The 23390-nt window shown below is 36.2% G+C and overlaps 1 protein-coding gene across 1 annotated transcript in view; it reads left to right on the top strand.

The window, feature by feature from the left end:
- TYR (tyrosinase) overlaps positions 1-23390 on the top strand; it is a 107235-nt gene that overhangs the window by 14200 nt on the left and 69645 nt on the right. Inside the window, exon 2 of the mRNA XM_068555253.1 lies at positions 2499-2715. Coding sequence (XP_068411354.1) covers positions 2499-2715 — 217 coding nt within the window. The remainder of the gene's footprint in view (positions 1-2498; positions 2716-23390) is intronic.

Below are 23390 nucleotides of genomic sequence, written 5' to 3'. Positions count from 1 at the left end.
CCAACTCACTGGAGCAGGAGACTGATAGGATTGTTTTAATTATTCCTAACTGTGGTGCAAGCAGTTGACCAAGAAGACTTCACTTTTAAAATATTGTTCCATGTGCCTTGCCTGTTGCCCATAAAATTATTAATCATAATACAGGGTTTTAGATCCTACTAGCCTTTTATACTCTTCCACACTCAGTTTCCTTGTCATTAAAATAGGGATAAAATCATATAAACCTACAAGGTCATTTGTGAATTAAAAAAATGTACACAGAGATGCCTTCCCTATTGAGAGTGGGGCCTCTGTATATATTTAATACAAACGATATATTTTTGGAAATATCTTCTAGGGCGAATGTTGGTATCAGTAACAGGACTGGCTAAAAACGATGTGCAACACGTGTTGGTAGTTGAAGATTCACTGGTTCATCCATTGACTTGTTTATTCTCCCATCAAATTGTTATAGAGCCTCTATTACAGATTCTGGGAATAAACAGTAACGAAAAAAGGAAAGTTATCCTCATGGAGATTACTTTTTTTTTTAAAGGAAGTGATACTGACTGTTTATCAAGGGAGACTAAAGTGAGTCAAGTTTGAGTTTGACAAACAACCACTTTATCTACTCAGTGGGCACAGGCCTCCTACAGACTAAGTGCCCACGGTGAACAGTCACGGATGGCAGTGTGGCCTCTCCTGCATTTTATGCTTTTGTTTAAGGCTGATATCTTGCTACCTGCTTAATTGCCATCATGGAACCTAAGGCATCAATGATTTTTTTTAAAATTTATTTATTTTTATTTATTATTTATTTTTGGCTATGTTGGGTCTTCATTTCTGTGCTAGGGCTTTCTCTAGTTGTGGCAAGTGGGGGCCACTCTTCATCGCGGTGCGCGGGCCTCTCACTATCACGGCCTCTCTTGTTGCGGAGTACAGGCTCCAGATGCGCAGGCTCAGTAGTTGTGGCTCAGGGGCCTAGTTACTCCGCAGCATGTGGGATCTTCCCAGACCAGGGCTCGAACCCGTGTCCCCTGCATTGGCAGGCAGACTCTCAACCACTGCACCACCAGGGAAGCCCGGCATCAATGATTTTAAGATGAAGAATTAACTTATAAACCACTGAGAAAAAATCTGCCAGTTAAATTATAATGTATTTTTAAATCACTTAGCATTTTTATTTCATATTTATTGAAAGAGCTCCTTTTGACTTATTTAGTCAAATAATTTTATCATAGTTCAGTCTTCTGCCTACATATAAGTGAAACTGTAAGCAAAATAATTTGGTGAAGGATTTCTAAAATTTCTTCATATTTTAGAGTTGGACCCTTTTGATTTACTTTTTAAGTCAGAGTTGACAATGTCTGTTTTTTTCAGAATATTGGTTTGGCCTTGAAGTTTAGGTAGAATATCAGATAAATGGCAAGGAGTGAACACGCTTAGGCAAGAACAAAGATGTGGGATGGAGAAGCATGAGTGATGCCCAGAGAAGAGTAGCCAGTCTGACTTCAGCAGTTGGATCACAGAATTTGTAAACAAATAAAGATTCAAGATGTATTCTGGAGGCAGAATTGACAAGATTGGCTGATGGTTTTAATGTGAAAGATAAAGGGGAACAAAATACAAATGGTAACAGTCTCTGGCTTAAAAATGAAGATTCATGGGCTTCTGGTTTAAGCTGCAGGATAGTTGATGTGATAGGAAATAGAGGGAGAGGAACAATTTTTTAAAATATTTTTATTTTAAAAATTCTTTTTTAATTTAATTTTTTAAATTAAAGTATAGTTGATTTACAAGGTTATGTTAGTTTCAGGTGTACAGCAAAATGATTCAGTTATACATACCTATATATCTTTTTTTATTCATATTCTTTTCCCTTATAGCTTATTACAAAGGAACAAATTTTTGATTTTTAAGTGTTCCATTTGAGATGCCTGTGAGATAACATTGAAATATGAAGTTGGAGATGGATGTACAGGGTTAGAGTTCAGAGGAGTGCTTTTGGACTTCAGATAGGAATTAGGAAGTTCTTATCATATAGTGGCCTGTAAGCCATGAAACTGGTCGTCAGAGCCAAAGAAGAAGATACAGAGAGAAATAAAAGAAGAGGGTACAGACCTAAACTCTGGGCCATGGCTAGCTTCAAGGGCATATGAAAGTCACACAATGGATATTTAACAGATGATTGTCAAATTAATTTTCCCACCAAATAAATATTTGACAACAATTATATGAAGTAGTTATTATTATCCCCATTTGCTAGATGAGACCTATGTTATTTAATTTATTTTCTCAAGTGGTAGATGCAAGACTAGAACTCTGTTCTGAATTTTAACATTCGTGGGTTATTCTGCAACCCTCAGAAAGCTGCTTCCTTCAACAATTTACTTTAAAACATTAATCTCCTGATAATTAGAAATCCAAATATGGTAATCAGGAACCTCAACCTCCCTACCTTCCCCCTTTGACTTAGAAGTGGAGACAACACCCCTTTAACATAAAGGTGTTTTGTGCAGGTCATCTGCAGCCAATTGGAGGAGTACAATAGCCGTCACGCTTTATGCAACGGGACGTCCGAGGGACCGATACTGCGCAATCCTGGAAACCACGACAAAGCCAGGACCCCAAGGCTCCCCTCCTCAGCTGATGTGGAATTTTGCCTGAGTTTGACCCAGTATGAATCGGGTTCCATGGACAAAGCTGCCAACTTCAGCTTTAGAAATACACTGGAAGGTAATCCCCTTTTATCCGCTCATTTAAATTTTCTTTTTTTCTGAATTCATGTTTATAATCTCTTATCCAAAATCCTGGGTCCAGAAGTGTTTGAGAATTCAGAATTTCCTGAGTTGAGTAAGGGCATGTGGCATGTGTATATATATGACCAATAACCCTAGGAGAGTGTGGGGGGCACACATAATCTGAAACATGAATAACTCTTCAGCAAAATGTATGAAGGTACCCACCAGGTCAATAAATTGAGACAAGAGGCAGCCTAATGGAGAATAAAGTCAGGTTTTCCACTAAAAAAATATTGGCGCCAAACAAAATAATACACTTTTTGACCTTTTTGTATTTTGGAATTATAGATATAGGACTGTGGACCTATCATATTTTTCTAACTTTTAGTATTTTTATTTAGTTTAAAATATTCTGTAGCTTGCACCTTGCCCTCTGCATCTCTTCCATCTGGCTGTTCCTGGGTTACATCCTTTTACAATAAACAGGTGAGCTAGTAAAAAAATAAATAAAGAAAAGAAAAGAAAAGAAAAAATAAAATATTCTGAATGCTAGCCTCTTTGAGACAAGTCTGTTCTTTTAACTATAATAAGGGTAAAATCCCCATGTAAGGTTAAGGCCCCATCCCGTTATCCCTCAAGATTTCTGTGTTTCGTCAGAGATTCCTTCTCATAGTCTCTTCCAAGGCCTACCTACTTCTCCTGAAAAGCTTTCAACTTTACTTGCATCTTCCCTTCAGCACCTGTTCATTCTTCTCTGCTCAGCGCTGACCCAGTCATGAAACCCATCTCTTTCACCTCAATTTTCATTATGGAAACAAACCTACGAACAAACAAAAAATAGGAATATTCACTCAAGTTACAGATTTAATCTGAGTTCCGGGAAGACATAGGGGACCAATTCCTGGCAAGGCAGATAACTCAAAATTTAACACTAGACATTCCACCTCCTAAAAACTCTTTGGCACCCTACCATGGAGACAAAACTTTCTCTTTTCCTATTTCTTCCTCCTTAACTTTTTTTGTTTGTTTCTTGTCATTGTGATTGTTGCTTTGTCCTCTAATTTCTGTTGCTCAGCTGTGCAGAATACTGTCTCTGTCTTTTTCATTTCCTTATATTTTTCTAATCCAGAAGGTCTTAGGGTCTTGCTCTACCTCAGAAGCAATTTAAACAAGGAGAGTATCACCCTAAAGAGGAACCTCGGCGCAGCTATTAGAATAAAAATTGTGTTTATTTTCCTTAAATAATATTAGTAATTAACATTTTCCAAGTAATCTCTATGTGCAAGGCACCGTGCCAAAGATTCTGTATCGTACCATCTCACTTAATTCTTACAACCATCCTCTGAGGAAGATAGCATCATTATTTCCAACTTAAAGAGAGGAAACAGGATCAGAGATATCAGTAATTTGGCTACCACCCATTCGGTAAGTGGCAGAGCTAAATCTGTTCCTAGATTTGGCAAGTGCCAAAATCCAAGATTCCTTTCCATTGTACTCTGATGACCCTGAGTGAGTTGAGCGTTTCTTGTAGGTTGAAAATATCAAGCTAGTCCTTCAATAATATAACACGAGAAGGCAACGCCTGGTGCCCAGGAGTCTGAGCCTACAGACTTCGACGAAGGCACACAGACAAGTTGGCGTTCACCACGTGGGTGCATTGGGCGTCCTGTTGGACTGTGCAGGGGTTAATAGCAGGATTCCAGATGCTGACTTAATGACTTTATAAAGTGGGGCTCCATCCTTAAGGGAATTATAGTACATTATAGGTTATTCAGGTAGATTTTCTAACAGTGAGAAAGCATACACTTTGTTATTAAGGAACATGGGCTGATCACGGAAAGAAGGTAGGGGAGCCTCACTTCTCTGGGCCTCAAGTCAAAGAAGAAAGCTGGCTCGAGCCATGTCAGCTCAGCCAGTGGCTTTCAAATGAGTTTCTACTGTGCAGAGTCAGTAGAGGACATCACATTTATTGTCAATAATTTGTGAATACTAATAAGTTATATCTGTGAATTATTTTTTTTCCAATAAACTATTCTTATTTACTCATAGTCTAGTATGCTTTCTTGAGAAGGAGAGAAAAGACATTATAGCACATTATCTGGCACATAATAGGTGTTCAATATGTGTTTGATAAATGAAAACATAAATAATATCTAGGGCTCTTCCAATTGCACCTAACCCATCACTTAGTTTGTCTATACCTGTTGTATGAAGCCTATTTACGGGTAGCAAAATGTCAGAAAACATTGATCTGAGCCACCAACAAGAGCTTTTCCTGATCAGGGACACATTTATTTACTCTATTCTTTAGAAATAATTTTAAACTTACAGAAAAATTACAACAATAAAAACTGTACAAAACCACACATATACCTTCTACCGAGATTCACTTACCATTTACACTTTATCTTGTTTTTTTTCTTTCTCTCTCTCTCATTCTGAACCATCTGAGGGTAAATTGCATAGATCAGAACCCTTTACCCTTGGGTATTTCAGTGTGTTTTTCCTAAGAACAAGAATATTCTCTTACATAACCACAGAACAGTTACCAACTTCAGTAAATTCTATATAGGTGTAATGCTTTAATCTAATTTACTGTTTATATTGCATTTTTTCCCAATACACTAATAATATCCTTTACAGCATTTTCTTCTCTGTAAAAGAGTCCAGTCTAGGGTCAGATGGCATTGAGTTGCCATGTCTCTTTAGCCTTCTTTTAATGTGAAATATTTCCACAGACTTTTTTTTTCTGATGAGATTCACATTTTTGGAGAATACAGTCCCCCCATTTTTAACAGAATGCTCCTGTTTTTAATAGAATCTTTAGTAGAATGGATCCAGGTAATGTATTCTTAGCCAGAATTTTACAGAAGTGGTTTTGTGTCTTTCTAAGAGCATATAACATCTGAAGTCACACGATGACCCTCTGTCTCACTTTGGTGATGCTAATTTGATCACCTGTTTTACGTGTGGACCAGATTCCCCACTGTACAAAAACGGTCCCAGATTTCACCATTGGGCACACCTTCAAGCCAATTCTTATGTCTCTGTTTCATGACCCTATCATTTTTTTAGCTCTTTCTTTTTTTCTGGTACAACAAAATATTCTAGAGTCACCTTGTACCTACACTGCCCAAAGCCTGGAATCAGCCATATCTCCAAGAAACATTCATTCCTTTCAGTGGGGAAGGACAAAGACAAAGGTCAAGGGAACATTTTGCTCACTCGAGAGACACATTTGATCTCAAAACCAGGATGGGAGGTGGGGATGTGGGATGTCTGGTCTACGAGGAGTGCTCAAGTGAGTACAGCTGCCAGGAAAGCAGGACTGGAGAAGTACGAGCACTGGCAAACACTGCACTCTCCTCTCTCAATAAATGCAGGTGGAATTGAATTGTCAGTTTTGATTGAACCTCACAGTTATTGCTGCCCTTTTTTTCTTTTGGGTCTCATGAGAAGTATGTGATGTATTTCCCATACAACAAGCTCCCACAGCCAGCCCTGGGATGGAGGAGCTGTTGCATTTTTGTCTACTGAAGTTATTTATGTAACCTCAGCTTTCCTCTTGGATTTAAATGCTGAAGTAAAGATTGAAAATGTGTGATTTATGAATTGTATAGAAGAGACACATAAAGCAAAGAAGAATTAGTATACATTATAAAAGGTAGTCTTCTGATTAGGTGGTCCCTGTGGAGTATGGGCTATTCGGTTCAAAGAAGAATCTTCTCATGTGCAAATCTCTGACTACCCATGGTGTCCCATATTTCACACTTTATAATAATGATAATGCAAAAATTGTACTGCTGTGGGTATTGGGGAATGGGGTGGGCTCACAGTTTAGGGAAGTGGTTAAAGGCAACCGAACTGACTGGGATTTGATCTAAACTCTACCACTTCCTACATCTACTACCTTCAGTAAGCTATTTAACTCTCAGGGCCTTCATTTCATCATCTGGAAAATGTAGATAAGAATAATAACTTAGAGGGTTCATGTAAGGATTAAATAATATAGTACATGTAAGGAACGTATAACATTTCTTCAAAAAATGGCAGCTATTATTATGTTAAACTGGAATTAGTTTTTCACAACTCAGTTATCAGTCATTAATTTTTCTGACAATTAGCTTACAAACTAAGTATAGACTGCATCCTGAGAAAATAAATCATGATGTGCTAGGTGCAGAGAAAAAAATAGGGAGGAGGAAAGATAGAAGAGGAACTTTCTTGAGACAGACCCAGGGAGGGAGCATTTCTGAAGGTAAAAGCTACTGCTTTTCAGAGTGAATTCCCAGAAGCAAGGAGTCAAGAGCAAAGGCAGCTCCTGTTACCTAAAATAGAAGAAGGTGCAGGAACAAGGAATAACTCTAATTTAATGGTGTGTTCTCAGCCCCAAGCACAGTGCAACTTAGAACCATGGAACATATAGTTGGAAGACATTTCTCAATGTATTCAGTTCAACATCTCTCATTTTGCTGAGATGCCCACTATAACAGTATCTCTATATGGTCTTTCAAGAACAGAGATCAACCTACCTCATAAGGGAGAACAGGATGTTCTTTAGGTTAAGACAAAATCTAATTGCATTCAACTTAAAGAGTCCTCCATGAACCTGGTACTCTGTGAAATTATAAAAGTCCAAAGACATGAAAAGATGACTGTTACACAGTTTCTGACCTTGAGGAGCTCACCAGCTAGTGAGAAAACATCACACAAACCCATAAGGAAAACACAATATGGTGCTCAATATAAAATGAGGTAGGAACCCAGAACTAAACCAGAAACATCTCCCAACCTGGAGAAATTGGAACCGAATCTTGAAATATCAATAATTTCTCACCAAGAAGAGCAGAGAAGGAAAGGCACTTCTAGCTGTGGGAACAACATATGCAGTGGAATAGAAATATTGAAAGCATAAGATTAGATACAGCAAAATGAGAAAATGTATATGGCTAGAATATTAAGTTTGTAATGGGAAATAAAAAAGAGGTATGGAAAGTTTAGAATATGCCATGAATACCCATGTTTCTAAATCTTCTCCAGAGAGGGAAATAATGGGCTCCTAAGAATATGTCCACAGATCCCTAGGGAATTAAGAAACTAACGTTTATTCTTTGTAAATATCATTCATATCTTCCCTGTAGAAGAGATATGTTTGAAAACCCAAAGTTTAAAAGTCATGATATAATGTTCATATCTTCAAGAACATGTCTAAATACCTTGTGTGAAACACTGCTATAGACAATGGGAGTCAAGAGAGGTTTTTAAGCAGGAACTTGATATGATTCTATGTTTCAGAAAGATTTGAATCTAGTGCCCTTAGCAGAATGCAGAAAGACTAACTAATGAGCTGTGGGAGGATGGTGAATGGTGAGGGCTTTATCCAAGGCAGGGAGAATGAGATGAAGATGAGTTGGTTAGAGTACAGAAAGTCTTCTAGACTCTAGAGTATGGAGTATCAGAAACTCTTGATGACTAAATAGGAGGCAGAAAGGTAAGCATCACATTGAGGAGAATTATGAAATAAATGTCTGCCACTGACGTCTAATAATTGGTCCTTGTTTTGTCCTCTTAAGTATACACCACTAAAAAATCTAGTTTATCTTTATGTAATAGCTCTTCTAAAAAAATCCATCTATTATGATTCTCTAGAACATTTTTTCATGCAGCCCTTCCACCCTTTCTATTTTATTGTGACTACCTGGGAAGTATCTTACCTCCTCATTTGCCAGAATTTCTTGAGGAGCAGTCTAGGAAATGGGTAAATGAGCTCTGGGCTTTCATGAAAGTTAACTGGGGTTTTGAAATTTTGAATGAAGTCTTAAGGTAACAGTATGCATACTTGAAGACAAAGGTCAGTGGCCAGGCACAATGACGTCTCAAAGGATGATCTAGTCTCCAGTCTTCCTGCCTAAGAAATGGACTTTCTTAGCATATCCAGAAATGGTCACACAAACTCAAAGATAAATTAAATTGACAACTGTTGTATAAACCAGAATGCTAAGGAGATTGTTTAAGTGAGGTGAGACATTCTAGTGATGGGAAGGCTCAAGCCCTCCCCTACACACCTTCTTTACCAATTCTAAGAGAATCAGAAAGCTGAGTAGCTTGGTATAGTTTGGTGTACACTGACTCAGAATGAGGTGGAGGGTTTTGAGAAAGAGTTCATCCAGATCAGGAGAACCTTTCTGAGCCTGGGTTACTTAGCTCCCCAGAATTATCACCTTGCCAACCTTGTTGATATTCTGAACAGGCAATGACCCTGATCATAATAATAACAAAAACCTCTATGTGCTAGACATTCTCATTTCCCACGTGTTTTATTACTTAATCCTCACAACAGTCTTGAGATATTTAATATTCACTGATTAAGCTGACGCACTATCTTCAGTGAAGTAGTTATTCTAATGAGTTTACGAGACAACCTGTCTTCTAGTTGAATGAGCTGATTCAACTCATTTGACCTGAAGAATAACATTTTTTCTCTTTACTCCAAGTTCTTAGGGTAAATAGGACCCTTCCTATTACATGTAAGAAATTTGAACAAGTGTCCTGCATATTATTTTCCAAATGGGTTTGCTTTGAACTGTGATTCTTTTATTAGGAGATAATGTTACCTTTTTAAAAAGCCTGAAATAATACGGAGTGCTATATTATGGAGAAGTCTTTGTGGATGTGCAAGCATGTTTTTAAGACTTCTAGGGAAGAAGCTGCTCTCAGGGATGAGTTAATACTTATGTGTTAGGTTCACAAAAAACAAGTCAAACTTAATTCCTATATATACAAATGCCTTTTAAATTCTTACTCAGTGCTTTGCTTCCCAAAGCTGAAGGGTGGCAAGACCAGAATATATTCATTTTATCTGGCCACTAGAAGCTCTCTAGTCAGGGTGCAGTGAGAGCCTGCTAGAAACTATGACTGTTTGAGCATTTTAATTTTTTGCAGAAACAATTTTTTTAGACCCATTGACATTGTTCAGACATCTGTGTGGTAGAAACTCACAGTTGTATATTTTTTCAGAAGAAAACCCTTAAGAACAGAATAAGTAGTTTAAAGTTTGGGGATATTATTGCTTGATACTCAGTAAACTTTTAGCAACAAATGTGTTAGTAATATACCCTGGAGCTCTCTCTGTAAAAAAAGAAAAAGGTCAGTCCCCATGTATTTATACATTTTTAAACGACTCTTCCATTTCTTCCCACTTCTACCAGTTGTACTGGCATGCAAATTGTTCTTGCCAAATGTGAATGTTGAGAGAGTAAAGTGATTTATTTAAGACACATGTCAGCTGCGCTATGAATTAAAAGGTGCTGGTATTATGTACTGGCAAACACCACTTTAGAAAGCAACACTAGAGAAATAGAGAGGAAAAACATCCCATATTGGGACAGGGCCCTTTAAAGTGGATTGAAATACTAATTTTCAAGGCATATAGCAATATATCTGAGCATCAAGTCTAACATTATGAGTATCTTCTCCCTCATTTAAAAAATGTATTTAATAATTACATATTTAGGCTATTGTGAGGATGTATGCATACCTAGCTCCTACTATATACGTAAGATATGTTTCCCTTTTTCCCCACTCCTGTCTTCTCTGCAATCTTCAATAGTCATCCCAACTTCCCTTATAATTTGACATAGGTTACTAGTCTTCATGATATGTATTTACTCATAATAGACAGCTTTCATTCAGTTTTTCATCATTTGAATTCACTGCTGTGGAAAATGGCTGTTTGCTAAAGGATAATATCATTTTCCAATAATTCAACTTAAGGCCCTAGAAGATCTTTAAGGAGCAAATTAATAATGTACCTCTTCTAAATATAGAGTCAGGCATTTGGTCTTCGGAGATTTCACTTCGTTGGGACAAATCTTGGTGAAAATACCACCATTCATTAGCGATAAACACTGCAAAGAAAAAGCAGAATTCTATTTTATGCATTTATTCACTTAACAAATATGAGTTGAGAGACTTCAGGAACCAAAGACAAATTGGCTATGTCTCATGTATACGTAGGACTGCTTTATAATCTTCTACAGCAATTGACCTGTTCAATAAGATATTTTGATTTCAGTATCTATTTACAGCTCTTTGGAGAACTCCACAAAGCTTTTGTTTATGTGAGTTATATTGATGGCTACTTAGCATTTTTAAAACTAAAACTGAGAAGATTTGAAAATATTTATTGATTCATTAAAATTATAAATATTAATCATTACATGCTAGTATAGATAACATAATTACAATATATTTTCAAAAAATAGTAAATGGCATGGCACTAATTTATATATTTGCAAAAAGAAGAGATCTGGATTCTACGTCTGCCTCTATACTCAACATATTATGATGTGGTGTTTGAAGAACTTGAAGAAAATACATCTTCACACATATAAAATTGGAATAGGAGCAGTATTTTTAAAAATATCTTCTGATAACTCTGGATCTTCTTTTTCTTTCTCTACCAAAACTTAACTAGTGATAATTTCTTTTTTTTTTTTTAATTTCAACTCCCATTTATTGAGGTATATTTAGATGTCAGACACTGTGCTAAGATCAATATATATATTATTCATTCTAATCTTTGTAAAGATGCCACAAGGTAGGTATTATTATTATTATTATTGCCATGATTATATTTTAACAGGAAAGGAAATTGAGACTTAGAGACAATAAGTTATTTTTCATGACCTATGGCTGCTAAATAAAGAGCTGAGTTTCAAGGCTACTTGACACCAGAACCCAGGCTCTTAACATGCATTTTAGGACATAAATTCATTAAAACAATGTTTTTCACCTTGTTAAGAATAACTAATATATAGTCTATGGATTCTACATAACTCCGGGAGGATTTTAAAAATACTTTTTGTGTTAAAACAATTATACAGGAAGTTGCAGAAGTACAGAAAGTTCCTAGGTACCCTTCACCCAGTTTCCTCCAATGGGTACATTTTACATGATTATAGTACAATATCAAAACCAGGAAGTTAATATTGATACATATGTCTGGAAATTCTATGTCATTGTTTTTTTAACTTGTGAGTTTTTTTGTTTGTTTGTTTTGCTTTCTCCCATTTTCTTTCATTTATTTATTTATTTTTGGCTGCACCGGGTCTCAGTTGCAGTACACAGGATCTTTAGTTGTGGCATTCAGACTCTTAGCTGCGGCATGAGGGATCTAGTTCCCCCACCAGGGATTGAACTTGGGCCCCCTGCATTGGGAGCGTGGAGTCTTACTCACCAGACCGCCAGGGAAGTCCCAAATTCTATGTCATTTTATCACATTTGGAGATTCAGGTAACCATCACGACAATCAAGACACAGAACTATTCCATCACCAGGAAGATTTCCCTTGTGCTACCTCTTTAGAGTCACATCTGCCCCCATTCTCTTACCATCCCTAACCCCTAGCAAGCACTATTATCTATCTCTATAATTCTGTCATTTTGAAAATATTAAACAGAATCATAGAGTATAGGACCTTAGGGGACTGGCTTTTTTCAGGGGCATAATGCCCTTGAGACCTATCCCAGCTGTTGCCTGTATCAACGGTCTACTCCTTTCTATTGCCTAGTAGTATCCCATGTTCGATATACCACAGTTTGTTTAACTGTCACCTATTGAAGGACCTTTTGGTTGTTTCCAATTTGGGGCTACTACAAATAAAGCAGCTACGAAAAATCATGTACAGATTTTTGTGTGGACACAAGTTTTTATTTCTCCAACACAAATGTCCAGAAGAGCAATGGCTGGCTTGTATGGTAAGTATATGTTTAGTTTTTTAAGAAACTGCTAAACTATTTCCCAGAGTGGCTGTACAATCTTACATTCCCATCAACAATGTACGAGAAACCCAGTTCCTCAGCATCTTCAGCAGCATTTGGTATTCTCACGATGGACTTAATCTGATTTTCCCTAATAGCTAGTGATGTTAAGCATCTTTTCATTTGTTTAGTTGCCATGCTATCTGTATATCTTTTTTGATGAAATGCCTCTTCATATCTTTTGCCCATTTTCTAATTGGATTTAGTTTTTTTTACTGTTGAGTTTTGAGAGGTCTTTACATATTTTAGATACAAATTCTTTGGTCAGATATATGATTTATAAATATTTTCTCCCAGTCTGCAGCTTGTCTTTTCATTCTAACAGTCCTTCGCAGAGCAAAAGTTTTTAATTGCATATATATGCACGTATATATGTGCAATTAATTTAAAGTAATAATTAAATAATTTAAAATAATGTATACATATATTAAACATATACATGTTATATATATGTATACATATGTCTATATATTAAACATATACCTATTACATATACAATATGTGTATATAACTTTATCTACAAAACTGCAAAGATATCAACTTGGAAGTCTTTCCAAATGACACTGTCATTTGCATCAGAAATTCTGCTAGTGTTTACAAGTCGTGTCTTGGCAATAGCACACAAAACAGCAAATATCATGACTTATTCTATATTAGGCAATTTACGAAAATACGCATGCAAAACACAGAGAAGCATGTGGGCAAGTTGCTACTAATCCAAGTAAATTGTACATTAAGACAGCTTATACTTTATAAGATTTTCAAAACACTTTCATTCAGGATAGTAACTGTTTCATAAGCAGCATGAGAGGAATTTTCAGAGTCTGAGATTAAGAAAATTGGAAGGTGGCATTCAGGAAGACAGAAATTATACAATATAATTTAATACAATTTCTTTAGGTAGCAAACTTTGTAGGAAATAGCTGTATTATATTTCACAGTTGATTAATCTAAACATATATATAGTAGAAAGAAAAATCTAAACTTTCAAAGATTTGATTCTATAATGTACATTTGAGAAATAGGCTTTCAAAGAGTAACACTATGGGGTGACTAGGTTTATTGAAGTAGTAAAGTGAAAATGGAGACAATCGTCCAGCTTTTCAAATTGTCTAGACTTTATTTTTCTGGATTGGTTTAGATCTCTTTAGAAGAATTAACATAAAACAAAAGGATGAGTATCTTTCTTTCTAAGTATTAGGTTCAGTGTTATTAATTCTAGGTTTTAACCAATAGATGAAATGTATATTATAACTATAAATGGTATTGTTTTAATTGTTGTCGGGCTAGAGAAGCAGGTAATTTAAGTCTATGAATGTCTAATCTCTTAGCCTGTATTAGCTGAGGGGCAACAGTTTTCCTTGGCAATTCTTTTTATATAATCACAAAGACTAATTCCAGAAATAACAAAATATTCTAAATTCTAAAATAAGTTTGTCTCCATAATATAACTTCAATTTTTTTTATTCTTTGTTGGGGGTGTGGGTTTGTCCTGTGCATTGCAGGTTGTTTAGCAACATCCCTGGCCTCTACCAGTGGGTCAGTAGCACACCCTCCTGCTTAGCTTTTTTTTTTTTTTTTAATTTTTGAATTTTTTAGAAAAAATTTTTTATACAGCAGGTTCTTATTAGTCATCAATTTTATATACATCAGTGTATACATGTCAATCCCAATCGCCCAATTCATCACACCATCAACCCCACCACCAATTTACATTCCCACCAACAGTGCAAGAGGGTTCCCTTTTCTCCACACCCTCTCCAGCATTTTTTGTTTGTAGATTTTCTGATGATGCCCATTCTAACTGGTGTGAGGTGATACCTCACTGTAGTTTTGATTTGCATTTCTCTAATAATTAGTGATGTTGAGCAGCTTTTCGTGTGCTTCTTGGCCATCTGTATGTCTTCTTTGGAGAAATGTCTATTTAGGTCTTCTGCCCATTTTTGGATTGGGCTGTTTGTTTTCCTAATATTGAGCTGCATGAGCTGTTTATATATTTTGGAGATTAATGCTTTGTCCGTTGATTCGTTTGCAAATATTTTCTCCCATTCTGAGGGCTGTCTTTTTGTCTTGTTTATGGTTTCCTTTGCTGTGCAAAAGCTTTGAAGTTTCATTAGGTCCCATTTGTTTATTTTTGTTTTTATTTCCATGACTCTAGGAGGTGGATCAAAAAAGATCTTGCTGTAATTTATGTCAAAGGGTGTTCTTCCTATGTTTTCCTCTAAGAGTTTTATAGTGTCCGGTCTTACATTTAGGTCTCTAATCCATTTTGAGCTTATTTTTGTGTATGGTGTTAAGGAGTGTTCTAGTTTCATTCTTTTACATGTAGCTGTCCAGTTTTCCCAGCACCACTTATTGAGGAGGCTGTCTTTTCTCCATTGTATATCTTTGCCTCCTTTGTCATGGATTAGTTGACCATAGGTGCGTGGGTTTAACTCTGGGCTTTCTATCTTGTTCCATTGATCTATGTTTCTGTTTCTGTGCCAGTACCATGTTGTCTTGATTACTGTAGCTTTATAGTATATAGTCAGGGAGTCTGATTCCTCCAGCTCTGTTTTTTCCCTCAAGACTGCTTTGGCTATTTGGGGTCTTTTGTGTCTCCATACAAATGTTAAGATTTTTTGTTCTAGTTCCATAAAAAATGCCACTGGTAATTTGATAGGGATTGCATTGAGTCTGTAGATTTCTTTGGGTAGTATAGTCATTTTCACCACATTTATTCTTCCAATCCAAGAACATGGTATATCTCTTCATCTGTTGGTATTATCTTTAACTTCTTTCATCGATGTCTTATAGTTTTCTGCATACAGGTCTTTTGTCTCCCTAGGTAGGTATATTCCTAGGTATTTTATTCTTTTTGTTGCAATGGTAAATGGGAGTGTTTCCTTAATTTCTCTTTCAGATTTTTCATCATTAGTGTATAGGGATGCAAGAGATTTCTGTGCATTAATTTTGTATCCTGCAACTTTACCAAATTCATTGATTAGCTCTAGTAGTTTTCTGGTGGCATCATTAGGATTCTCTATGTATAGTATCATGTCATCTGCAAACAGTGACAGTTTTACTTCTTCTTTTCCAATTTGTATTCCTTTTATTTCTTTTTCTTCTCTGATTGCCATGGCTAGGACTTCCAAAACTATGTTGAATAATAGTGGCGAGAGTGGACATCCTTGTCTCTTTCCTGATCTTAGAGGAAATGCTTTCAGTTTTTCACCATTGAGAATGATGTTTGCTGTGGGTTCGTGGTATATGGCCTTTATTATGTTGAGGTAGGTTCCCTCTATGCCCACTTTCTGGAGAGTTTTTATCATAAATGGATGTGGAATTTTGTCAAAAGCTTTTTCTGCATCTATTGAGATGATCATATGGTTTTTATTTTTCAATTTGTTAATATGGTGTATCACATTGATTGATTTGCATATATTGAAGAATCCTTGCATCCCTGGGATAACTCCCACTTGATCATGGTGTATGATCCTTTTAATGTGTTGTTGGATTCTGTTTGCTAGTATTTTGTTGAGGATTTTTGCATCTATATTCATCACTCATATTGGTCTGTAATTTTCTTTTTTTGTAGTATCTTTGTCTGGTTTTAGTATCAGGGTGATGGTGGCCTCATAGAATGTGTTTGGGAGTGTTCCTTCCTCTGCCATTTTTTGGAAGAGTTTGAGAAGGATGGGTTTTAGCTCTTCTCTAAATGTTTGAAAGAATTCACCTGTGAAGCCATCTGGTCCTGGAGTTTTGTTTGTTGGAAGATTTTAAATCACAGTTTCAATTTCATTACTTGTGATTGGTCTGTTCATATTTTCTTTTTCTTCCTGGTTCAGTCTTGGAAGGTTATACCTTTCTAAGAATTTGTCCATTTCTTTCAGGTTGTCCATTTTATTGGCATAGAGTTGATTGTAGTAGTCTCTTAGGATGCTTTGTATTTCTGCAGTGTCTGTTGTAACTTCTCCTTTTTCATTTCTGATTTTATTGATTTGAGTCCTCTCCCTCTTTTCCTTGATGAGTCTGGCTAATGGTTTATCAATTTTGTTTATCTTCTCAAAGAACCAGCTTTTAGTTTTATTGATCTTCGCTATTGTTTTCTTTGTTTCTATTTCATTTATTTCTCCTCCGATTTTATGATTTCTTTCCTTCTGCTAAATTTGGGTTTTGTTTGTTCTTCTTTCTCTAGCTCCTTTTGGTGTAAGATTAGATTGTTTATTTGAGATTTTTCTTGTTTCTTGAGGTAGGCTTGTAGAGCTATAAACTTCCCTCTAGAACTTGCTTTTGCTGCATCCCATAGGTTTTAGATCGTCGTGTTTTCATTGTCATTTGTCTCTAGGTATTTTTTGATTTCCTCTTTGATTTTTTCAGTGATCTCTTGGTTATTTAGTAACGTATTGTTTAGCCACCATGTGTTTGTGTTTTTTATATTTTTCTCCCGGTAATTCATTTCTAATCTCATAGTGTTGTGGTCAGAAAAGATGCTTGATATGATTTCAATATTCTTAAATTTACTGAGGCTTGATTTGTGACCCAAGATGTGATCTCTCCTGGAGAATGTTCCGTGCGCACTTGAGAAGAAAGTGTAATCTGCTGCTTTTGGATGGAATGTCCTATAAATATCAATTAATTCTATCTGCTCTATTGTGTCATTTAAAGCTTCTGTTTCCTTAGTTATTTTCATTTTGGATGATCTGTCCATTGGTGTAAGTGAGGTGTTAAAATCCCCCACTATTATTGTGTTACTGTCGATTTCCTCTTTTAGAGCTGTTAGCAGTTGCCTTATGTATTGAGGTGCTCCTATGTTGGGTGCATATATATTTATAATTGTTATATCTTCTTCTTGGATTGATCCCTTGATCATTATGTAGTGTCCTTCCTTGTCTCTTGTAATAATCTTTATTTTAAAGTCTATTTTATCTGATATGAGTATTGCTACTCCAGGTTTCTTTTGATTTCCATTTTCATGGAATATCTTTTTCCATCCCCTCACTTTCAGTCTCTATGTGTCCCTAGGTCTGAAGTGGGTCTCTTGTAGATAGCATATATATGGGTCTTGTTTTTGTATCCATTCAGCAAGCCTGTGTCTTCTGGTTGGAGCATTTAATCCATTCACGTTTAAGGTAATTATTGCTATGTATTTTCCAATGACCATTTTCTTAATTGTTTTGGGTTTGTTTTTGTAGGTCCTTTTCTTCTCTTGTGTTTCCCACTTAGAGAAGTTCCTTTAGCATTTGTTGTAGAGCTCATTTGGTGGTGCTGAATTCTCTTAGCTTTTGCTTGTGTGGAAAGTTTTTGATTTCTCCATCGAATCTGAATGAGATCCTTGCCAGGTCGAGTAATCTTGGTTGTAGGTTCTTCCCTTTCATCACTTTAAGTATATCATGCCACTCCCTTCTGACTTGTAGAGTTTCTGCTGAGAAATCAACTGTTAACCTTATGGGAGTTCTCTTGTATGTTATTTGTCATTCTTCCCTTGCTGCTTCTAGTAATTTTTCTTTGTCTTTAATTTTTGCCAATTTGATTACTATGTGTCTTGGTGTGTTTCTCCTTGGGTTTATGCTGTATGGGACTCTCTGTGCTTCCTGGACTTGCGTGGCTATTTCCTTTCCCATGTTAGGGAACTTTTTGACTATAATCTCTTCAAATATTTTCTCGGGTCCTTTCTCTCTCTCTTCTCCTTTTGGGTCCCCTATAATGCGAGTGTTGTTTGGTTTAATATTGCCCCAGAGGTCTCTTAGGCTATCTTCATTTCTTTTCATTCTTTTTTCTTTAGTCTGTTCCGCAGCAGTGAATTCCATCATTCTGTCTTCCAGTTCATTTATCCGTTCTTCTGCCTCAGTTATTCTGCTATTGATTCCTTCTAGTGTAGTTTTCATTTCAGTTATTGTATTGTTCATCGCTGTTTGTTTGTTTGTTCTTTAATTCTTCTAGGTCTTTGTTAAACATTTCTTGCAACTTCTCGATCTTTGCTTCCATTCTTATTCCTAGGTCCTGTATCATCTTCACTATCATTATTCTGAATTCTTTTTGTGGAAGGTTACCTATCTCCACTTCATTTAGTTGTTTTTCTGGGGTTTTATCTTGTTCCTTCATCTGGTACATAGCCTTCTCCTTTTCATCTTGTCTCTCTTTCTGTGAATGTGGTTTTTGTTCCACAGGCTGCAGGATTGTATTTCTTCTTGCTTCTGCTGTCTGACCTCTCTAACTTCAATATTTTATTTGAAATATCTTCTTAATATGCATCAGTAATGAGTCTAGTTTGTGTCCTTCAAGAGAAGATACATCCTCTTTTCAAATACCTGCTAGTGTTGGAGGGTCTCCTGCAGAGGTGGGGGGTGGCTGTGTCTCACCGTGGGGACAAGGACACTGGCAGCAGAAGTTCTGGGAAGTACTACTTAGCATGAGCCTTCCCGGAGTCCACCATCAGCCCCACCAAAGAATCTGTAGGCTCCACTCCTGGGTCACTTCAGGCCAAACAACCTAGTGGTAATTTCTTAAATGTTTAGTTGCACTGTCAAAGCTGAAAGCATATCAATAAACTTTTTGTATTTGTTACATTAAATTTCATTGATCTATCTACATTATGAATAAATATTTTTCCTATAGTTAGTTTGTAATATCAAGCATGGATCATTTACAAAATACTGGTTCACTGAGATATGCAGATCCTTTAAATGTTGTAATATCTCATTATACAATACTAAAAAGTCACATTTATTAATATCACCAACAATCTCATCAGAAGTGTTTTTAAATACTGAGAATCTGGCAAACTTACAGTGATTGAATAAAATTTTCCAGAATTCTAATTTTTGCTTAAAAGTTCAAATTTTCTATAGGCAAAAATATCATCAGTTGTTTTATTTTAAGTGACATAGTTACTTTCAAGAAATTGTCTGCCAAATGCTTAAATCTGAATTACAATATTTTACCTCTCAATTGTGCATTCAGGTAAAAATGGCATTCCATGAAAAGTATGGTTATTTCAGCTCTCAAAACAAACACAAGTGCTTTTTCTTTAAGTAACCATCATACTTCAAAATGCAGCAGAAATATTATGTTTTTGTGTCCCATCCTGGCTTCCTTAGGTTGCCAGAGCAGAACTTAGATTTCTGATACACTTCCAATCCTGCATCTGTTATAATCACCTCACACCTGTTATAATGGCTGTTATCAAAAAAGCAAGAAATTAAAAGCGTTGGAGAAGATGGGGAGAAAAGAGAACCCTCTACAACTGCTGGTGGGAGTGCAAATTGGTGCAGCCACTATGGAAAACAGTATGGAGATTCCTCAAAAATTAAGAATAGAACTACTGTATGAACCAGCTATTCCATTTCTGAGTATTTATCTGAAGAATATGAAAACACTAATTTGAAAAGATATATGCACCCCTATGTTCATATGTTCATTGTAGCATTATTTACAAGATATGGAAACAACCTGAGTGTCCATCAGTGGTTGCGGAATAAAGATGAGATAAACACACATACACACACATGCACACACACTCACACACAAAATGGTATACTACTCAGCCATAAAAAATATAAAATTTTGCCATCTACAAAAACATGCATGGACCTTGAGGGTATTATGCTAAATGAAATAAGTCAGACAGAGAAAGACAAATACTCTATGATTTTATACTAAAAAAAACAAACAAACAAAAAACAAAATAAACGAACACACAAAACCAAAGGAAAACAAACAGGTAGATAGAGAGAACAGAGTATTGGTTACCAGAGGGGAAGGGGTGGGAGGAGGACAGAATGGGTAAATGGGGTCAACTTATGGTGATGGATGTTACTAAACTTTTGCTATAGTGTCTACGGAAGTTGAATATAATGTTGTACATGTGAAACTTATATAACATTATAAACCAATGTTACCTCAATGAATTTTAAAAAATAAAATAAACTTTTGATTTATAAATCTCAAGAAACTTACTTAGGAAAATCTGCTCTTAAAAGATCACAGTTGCAAATACCAATGGTTAACTCTAGTCTCCATCTTTTTAGAGCCAATCAATTTCATGCCAGAGACTATGAATAATTATCCTTTCCTTCTTTACAGTTAAATTTAGGAGGATCAGAGTGATTCTTTATTTATGTAGGTATCAGTTTCAGCAGAAATTTCTGTTACAGCTTTAGCTGGATCCAAGGGAATACATGTGAAATAGAAGCTTGAGTATGTGTTGAGATACCACTTTCCTCAAGATAAAAGCCATTCCATTGTTAAAAAAAAATTCATTAAGTTTACTGCATTGTACAACTCTAGGGACACCATCCAAATTTTATTGTATTGTGCTCTAGGGAATGAAATTATCATAAAATATAATATAAATGGTACTCCCTAGGGGTGTGTTTTTTACTGTACTATAAATCTATTCTCTCTTAAAAATTAAAACTTAAAAAAACCTAATAGCTAACATTTATTGAGAGGTTACTAAATGTTAGTTATTTCAGTATCCAATTTATCTACCTTGTATCAACCTTACCCTAAGTGGTGAGTTCTATTTATTACACCCATTTTATAGATGAAAAAAATATGTCAAAAGGCAAAGTCATCTGCTTACAGCACATAGATCATAAGAGCTGAAATCCAAACATAGATCATAAAAACTGTAATCCAAAATCAATACCAAATTCTGAGCTCATAATCTCATCAGGAAATGCTTAGAAATATGATAAGGATACTTAGATCCTTGAAGAGCGACTGTTACCAACTGCCAAGTCCATGTGCCCGATGCACAGTGAAGCCAAACGATACCGAAACGTCGGACTTTGGAGCAGAGGGAGCTTTATTGCAGGAGATGGGTGGCTCATGTCTTAAAATAACCCCGAACTCCCCAAAGGCTTTCAGCAAAGCCCTTTTAAAGGCAAGGTGAGGGAGGGCCATGGTTAGTTGTTGCAAACTTCTTGGTGTTGGATCCTTTATTCTTGCAGCTGTCCACGTAGGTCAGGTCACGGCCAGGTTATGATGTTCCTGTAAACCTCCAACAAAACAAATATTATTCTCTGTTCTGCAAATTTTTATCTAAAAGTGTCATGCTCTTAAAGGTTAACAGCCAGAGAAGAGGCTCACAGAGCCCTTGGATGTCAGACCAGGCTCATGTCGCACCTGCTGGATGGCTGGTGTGGGGCGAGGCCTGAGGTCACCTCCGCCATTGTCATCTCTCCTCACAGTAGCCCATCTCTCCTCACAGTAGCCCACAGGCCACTGCTCCCCATCGGGGCTGCCCACCAGCTGTCGCTGAGGGCACTGCTGTCCGGGAGATTTTACAAGCCAAGGTAGCTACCTCACAGGCGGCCACCCTGCCCCTATTACACGCTCTCTGCTCTCTTGAACTCAAGACTCGAGACCCTGTGTATGTCATTTAACTTCACATAGCACATCGTTTTCATCTATAAAATGGAGATAATATTTCTGTACTATCTTAGTGTTCATGTGAGTATCAAATAAGATAATGCTTGTTAAAAGTGGGAAACTCCTGTTATATTACAATGAAGAAAGTACTTCTTAGGATTTATTCAAAGTATTAGAATTTTGTTATCTTTTGTCTCTAATATTACCCCAAACTGTATTTATTTTTCTTTTTCATCCTAGAGTTAAGTTCAGAATCTTGTGACAGTGACCTCACAGTAGGTGACTTGACAATAAAAGCTTTGAAAGCTTTCAAACTTGGAATTATAACTTTAGTGCTTAATAAGTAGAAGAGAGTGTATTAATAAAAGGGATCAGTTTTAATAAATACTTGAAATATGGTAATTAATCAGGATAAGAAGCATCACTTGTATATACACCAAAAGAAACTGTGGTTCTAAGTATTCCTTCCGAGATTCCACATGCCATTAGTTTTACAGGACATTGTTGAATTAGTCTATTTCTCCTTCTGTTAAAATATTGTAAGAAAGAAAACCCAAATAATGTGGCTTTAAAAAAGTAGATATTTATTTTGTTCTCATGAAACAATGAGGAGGTAGATGACCCAGAACTGGTGGTACAATTCTATGGTCCTCAACTCCCAACTTCCATCTCTAGATTTTCATTCTAATGTCTTCATTCCAATCAGTAGGAAGAACACAAAATGGAGAAAGGAGTGCATACCTATTTCTCTTTAAAGACCTAAGTTGGAAGTGTCTCTCATCAATTCTATTTTATCCCTATGGTCACACAGACATGGCCACATTTGCTCTAAAGGGAAACTGGAAAATGTGGTCTCCATCTAGTGGCCATGTGCCCTACATTTAGTATATTCATTGTTTGGAAAAAGAGGAGAATTAGTATTGGTGAAAAAAGTAGCAGTTTCTGTCACAATCTCTTTTCTTAGTGTTCATTGAAATGCGTAAAATTAAAATCATATACCTTTACCACAGTATTATGTCTACTACGTTTCATATAAAATAACATTAATTCTATAGTGGTAAATGAAGTGTCAAAATATTCTTTTACTCCAGACCTCTCAAGTTATTAAACTTATGAGTACTTTTTTTATAACAAGAAATTAGAATGTATCAGAGTAACATGCTAGGATGTTATAGACTAAATGTTTGTGTTCCCTCCAAATTCATATGTTGAAACCTACCTCTTCCCCAGTGTGACGGTAGGATTAGATGAGGTCACGAGGGTGGAGCCCTCATGAATTGGACTAGTGCTATTATAAGAGTCACAACAGAGCTTGCTCCCCTTCTCTGATCTCTACCATGTGAGGATACAACCATAATTCAGCAGTTTGCAACCTGTAAGAGGACCCTCACTGGAATCTGACCATGTTAGCACCCTTTTCTCAGACTTCCAGCCTCCAGAACTGTGAGAAATAGATTTCTGTTGTTTATAACCCACTCAATCTATGGTACTT

This window comes from Eschrichtius robustus, chromosome 11 (genome assembly GCF_028021215.1).
Source record: "Eschrichtius robustus isolate mEscRob2 chromosome 11, mEscRob2.pri, whole genome shotgun sequence".
Lineage (NCBI taxonomy): Eukaryota > Metazoa > Chordata > Mammalia > Artiodactyla > Eschrichtiidae > Eschrichtius > Eschrichtius robustus.
Note: the sequence above shows the minus strand (reverse complement) of the source record. Positions and strands in the feature narration are given on the sequence as shown.